The following is a 6,000-nucleotide window of genomic DNA, read 5'->3' on the forward strand; positions in this document are numbered from 1 at the left end:
AGCAAGCTTAAATGACAAAAATGACGAAAACTGACATTTATAAAACGGTAATTGATAAGGAAAGATTATGACTAACTGGAACTGTCATGTTTTATAAAACTGACTAAAACATACAGAAATTATGGATATAATAACATTCGTTTTGTGTTCATTAATTTATTTATTAGTAGTTTATGAAATTATTTCCCCCTCATAAGCAGTCAGCTAATTAAACTAATCAGCAGCCAACCAACAGTTGCTGGTTGTTAAACAATAATTTAATAAATATTTTGAAAATAGTGTCTCCTGTTGAGTAATCGATCAATAGATACAATACTCTGACCTTTTTGAATTCTCCACCTAAAAAATAACCAAAGTATGTAAAACTAAAACAACTACTATAACTAATAAAATTGAGCTGAAATAAAATCATATTTAACTAATAAAAACTAGCAAACCCACTGTAAAAACTAATTAAAACTTATTAGTTTTAATGAATTGACTTCTGATTGAATTAGACAATCAAAAGTCACAATTAAATAAAAATAAACATTTCTAACCGCGCTTATTCATCAGGTCAAGTTAAGATCTGAAAAGCAAAACAAACTCAATGAATTTAATATTTTTCATAATAACAGCCTCTTCCTTAAATATTTAACCAGAGAAAGCACTGAAGAAATTGTTTTATTTTGTTCATTTGCTGAAAACGGTGGTAGCTCTTCATGCTAACGCCGCAGGCAGAGAGCAGCTCTTTTCATAACCTTTAAAACTACAGTAAAGAGAAGAGACAAACAACTCATGCTGTACGTTGATTGGAAACGGGTTGTTGCCATGACAACACGGTTCTAGTTTACATTAAGTTTGCTTAAAGGATAAAAATATGGCAAAAATATTATGAAACTCTAAATTCACTAGTCTCATTTTTTAAAACTTTGTTTTTTATTAAGATTGTAAGGTTCTCAACTGTTTTGGTTCTGATTGTTTCTAAACCGACCCAAAGCGTCCTTCCAGTTTATACCCGACCCGCTGACATCATGATGAGGCCGTTTACAGGAAGTGCTAGTTAGTGAAACAAGCTAAATATTTAGCTTGTTTGCTACATATGAAGCTAAATATTTAGTTTGGAAATTAAATGCTTGAATAATAAATATTTCATTAGGAACTAAATATTTAGCTATAAACAAAATATTTGCCTTGCTTCCTAAAATAGCTACAACCCTGTAATTAAATATTGAGTTAAATATTTAGCTGAATATTTAATATATATAAAATTTACCTTATAGCTAAATATTTAAATACAAGATAAATATTTAGGTCTGAATTAAATATTTAGGTTGGAAAATAAGTATTTTGGAACTAAATAATTAGTTTGAAAACTAAATATCAGCTCCAAATTAAATATTTATTTGGGAACTAATTATCATCTTAATTAAATATTTAGTTCCCAAACTTAAGATTAAATTTCCAAACTAAACATTTAATTTTAAAACTAAATATTTAGTTTAGAAACTAAATTTCAGACCTAAATGTGTTTAGTTAGTTTTGAGCTGAAACAATTGTAAATATAGGAATAACACTGTGTAACTTTTACAATAACGATAATCCAAAACAGTTGCTGGAGTGACGAGGGCGACTAAGCGACAAGTCAAAATAAAAATCATTTAAAAAAATCCAAACACCGGTGCACTTTCTCTCTCACATGCTGAAGAAAAGAAACAAAAACATCCAAAATCTCTGGCGTTTTCTCCAACACGGGTTGTTCAGAAACCCGTTTCGGATGCTGCAGGAGCCCTCCCTCAGAAACGGTGCCTGCGTAAATCTCTGATCTTCCTGTCTTGGAAATAATTAGGCAGGAGAATGAAAGAGCAAGGAGGTGGTAAACTGCTCCAGGCGAACCTGAAGGGAGACTTCACAGAGCATCTGCTTCTGTGGGCTACGTGCCTGGCTTAGTCAAAGTCTGCAGACGGATAAACAAAGACACTTTAAGCAGTTTTCTCAAATCGTGGATTTGTGACGTCTTAAAGGTGTTGACGGTTTTAATAAAGTAGGTAAAACATTTGTAGAGGTCTAATCAAAGATTTAATGTCTCAATAAGCTACTTGACCAGTTCTACTGTCTTGCAAAAGTTTTAAAACCATTTAAGCTTTTTTACATTTTGTCATATGTGACGGCAAAACTTTGATGGGAAAACAGAGTGTCTTCAGTCAGAGGCTTCTTCAGATTCGCTGTAATACAGACTGCTACGAGGAATCTTTCTGCAATAACTCTCTGAAGAATCTGACTTCATTTGACTTACAACATTTAATTTCCCTTCAGGATCAGGGAAGTATTTTTGAATTATATTTTGGAATTTGAGTTTGTAATAGATCACAAAAAACAGAACGTATTTGCAAAATCAATGGAAATACTCTGCAAAATAGTCTAAATATCTCAGTACACTTGAAATAAGACAAAACTAAGTTATAATGAAGTTTTCAGCGACATGAAGGAACTTGTTTTATGTTAATACTTCCTTAAAATTGATGAAATCATGAACTGTTTGCAATTTATTGACCAATGATGAACTAAAAACACCAAAACAGGGTTTATAAAAATGGAGGACATTTTGTAAACAATACGTGAAAAACAAGACATTTCTTCCATGTTACAAGAGGGAAAAAATCAACAGAACGAGAATGTTTTTAATTGGTATTTAATAATTATGGACTTAAACAAGCTAATGTATCTTGCCGGGTAATTTAGTTTTGCCTTATTTCAAGTGAACTAAGATATTTGCACTAGAAACTAGACAATAATGTTTAGTAACTTTTTAGGTTTTTGAAGTGGACGAGAAAATATTACAAAAAACATTCATATAAAACTACCACAATTTCAAACTGAATATTCAATTAGCAAGCTAAATATTACGTACAAACTAAATATTTTGCTTAAAACGAAATATCTCCTTACCAAACTAAATATTTAGCTCTCATTTATATATAAATGACACCGTTTCAAACTAAATATTTAGTTAGCAAGCTTAACATTTTGTTTACAATCTAAATATTTAGATGGAAACTAAATATTAAGCTATCAAGTTAAATATTTATCTTACAAGCTAAATATCTAGTTACTAAATATTTAGTTCTTATCCATATAGCATTGCCACAGCTTTAAACTAAATATTTAAGTACCAAGATAAATATTTCTCTTACAAATTAAATATCTGGTTACCAAACTATTTTTGTAGTTTACAAACTTACAAGCTGTTTTCAGTTTAAAAACCAGATATTTACCTTCAAATTAATCACAAATGCCACAATTTCAAACTAAATATTTAATCAGCAAGTTTCACATTTTGTTTACAACCTAAATATTTAGATGCAAACTAAATATTTTGTTACCAAGTTAAATATTTCTCTTACAAACGTAAAACCCGTATTCACTTTGAGAATTAGATATTTAGTTCTCATTCAGGCCCGATTGCCACAGTTTTAAACTAAATATTTATTTAGTTTGCACCAGGTGAGGAGTCGGTCTTAAAGAGAGGAACTTTTTTTGTATTTTTTCTTCCTCATCATGTGCTTGTTCAGCTGTAATTGGCTCTCTGTGGTACCATCTTCCCCGTCAATACAGCAGCTAATTGAGGGCTGTGAGGAACACTTGGCGCCTCATCATTCGCACATTAATAAAATCCTAATGACAACAGAAAATAAATAATTGAATAAATAAGCACAGAATTGCTGCAAGTGAAACAAACTGTCAGCTGTTTTTGCTGCAGTGACTTACAAGCAGTTAAATTCAATTTACTCCCCATCCTCCCGTCATCGTAGCGCACCGTTTGCTCTGTGACGATGCAACACATGGACAGCAGAAGAACCGCGCTCCAAACAGTCATTATGTGACACAGCAACTACACTCAGTCATGTCCGGATCACAGCCTTACCGCTTAGCAGCTTTTCGTCTCATTTTCGGAAAGATAAGATCACAAAAATCATGTGTCTGTGGATCCCTCCTCAGAGCTTATTGCATTCAGAAAAAAAAAAGACTCCTCCAATTCTGACTGGAGACTCCGCGAAGAGGGAGAGGAGAAAACGGAGAGAAGGGTAGAGCCACGAATTGAACGGAGGAGGAGGAGTTGTGGGAGTGATGGAGGGAGGAGAGTGGAGGTAAAAGTGGAAGTGGCTTACCTCTTGTCGTGCCGCATCTCTCCATCAGATTCCTGGGAGGAGGAGGAGAAAACGGGATGAAATGATTGCGTGCATTTATCAGGCAGATTTATCTGCTGCTGCACCTCTTATCTGCTGTTTAAAGGGTCTCTGTGCCTCAGCAAACAAATATATCCATTATTTTACACTCGCTGTACAGAAGAGGGAGGGGAACAGAGCAGAAGAAAAGATATGTTTATGCTGTACTGCAGATGCAGGGAGAAAGTACCCAACGGTGATCCATTAGGGCTTATTCACTTATCGGAAACACAGAAAAACAAAAAAATTTAAAGCAAAATAAGTAAAAAGTAAACAAATTTGGATTCCAAGTGTGATTTGAATTAGGTCTTTGTTTATTGTGGACCACTTAATGGCTAATAAATATACAGAAATGTTATCAATTAATGTATGAAGGCTTTATAATTCATTATTAATAACTGGGGATTTGGGCCGATATTGATATCCGATTTTAATATTACTGTTGTAGCTGATTACTGGTATTTATTTATGCTGTTCTGCAAATGCAGAGAGAAAGTACCCAAAGGTGATTGATTAGGGTTTATTTACTTATTGGAAACGCAGAAAAACAAAAGAATTAAAGGAAAATAGGTGAAAAGTAAACAAGCTTGGATTCCAAGTGTCCCGGACACGACAAAGATACACTGATCCAAAGTTAGATTTAGAGCTTTATGCTTATTTTTACCACCCTGTAGCTAATAAATACTTAAAGAAATGTCATTAATTAATCCACTGTATGAATGCTTTATAAATCATTAATAACTGAGGATGCACCGATCTGCAAATTTGAGCCGATATCCAATTTTAATATTGCTCTTATAGCCAATTACCAATATTTACCAATATTTCATATATTTCACCACTTTTGATGTAAAACAGAAGGCAACAAGATAAAAATAGTTCGGTTATTCACACCAGCCGAGTTTTATTTACCAAACCGATACTTTAAAATATGACAAATATCGGCCGATACTGATGTTGGTGCCGATATACCGTCCATCCCTATTAATAACTGTTTATTATGCATTAAATAATGGGGAAAAGGAGATTATATGCTAAAAAGATTAGCATATAATCTATGCTAAATTAAAATATGCTAAATTAGCATACATTATATGCTAATATTGTGACATAGCCACAATATTTGTAAATGCTAAATGTTTAGCATGACGGCAGATTTGGCTCAAGAAACCGATGGATTTTGTCTCCTTAATTAATGCATAATAAACAGTTGTTAATGATTTATAAAGTGTTTGTAAATGAATGAATCACATATTCATTAGCCATCTATTGTAAAGTTATATCCTGATTCAAAGTGGCACCTTGCATGGATGCAACATTACATATAAGCAAGGAAAACAGGAGAGCAAGTCTTATTTGTGGCCATGCATTATGCATGAAAGAAAGACTTAAAGACGTGTGCAGGCTAAAATATTTGGTATTTCTGGTGCAGAATCAACATATGAATGATAAAACCACATTTCTATGTGTGTTTTTGGAGAATGTTGCAGGTGTTTGTGTGCAGGCGCGGCTCCAGCCAGCCCCTGGGGTTTAATGTGGAGGAATCAGTAAGGTGTATCAATAAATGTCACAGGTACGCAGCGGGAACATACAGTTTATGGGAGCGGGGAGAGTGTTTGTGAGCGCGTGTAGCCGAGCTTCTGTGTGGGTGTTAGAAACATAGTGAATGATACAGCAGGATGACTCATACAGCCACTGAATGAGGCAGCAGAGTAATCCCCCCTCCATCCATCCATCCATCCATCCCTCCAACCCTCTCTGCAGAGGGCAAGCCTGGAAAAATGGAGGCAACGAA

At 33.9% G+C, this 6,000-nt stretch overlaps 1 protein-coding gene across 3 annotated transcripts in view; it reads right to left on the minus strand.

The window, feature by feature from the left end:
- The window catches only part of begain (brain-enriched guanylate kinase-associated), a 42,126-nt gene extending 37,832 nt beyond the window's left edge, over positions 1–4,294 (minus strand). For 2 of the 3 annotated variants that reach the window (XM_028001276.1, XM_028001275.1), the window contains exon 1: positions 3,905–4,092. In XM_028001276.1, the coding sequence (XP_027857077.1) occupies positions 3,905–3,927 (23 nt within the window). In that variant the 5' untranslated portion in view covers positions 3,928–4,092. Of the gene's footprint in view, positions 1–3,904; positions 4,093–4,148 lie in introns of those variants that run through there. The other variant, XM_028001277.1, reaches the window with a different exon arrangement.
- Positions 4,295–6,000: the final 1,706 nt, after the last annotated feature.

The sequence above is a fragment of the Xiphophorus couchianus genome, chromosome 19, assembly GCF_001444195.1.
Source record: "Xiphophorus couchianus chromosome 19, X_couchianus-1.0, whole genome shotgun sequence".
Lineage (NCBI taxonomy): Eukaryota > Metazoa > Chordata > Actinopteri > Cyprinodontiformes > Poeciliidae > Xiphophorus > Xiphophorus couchianus.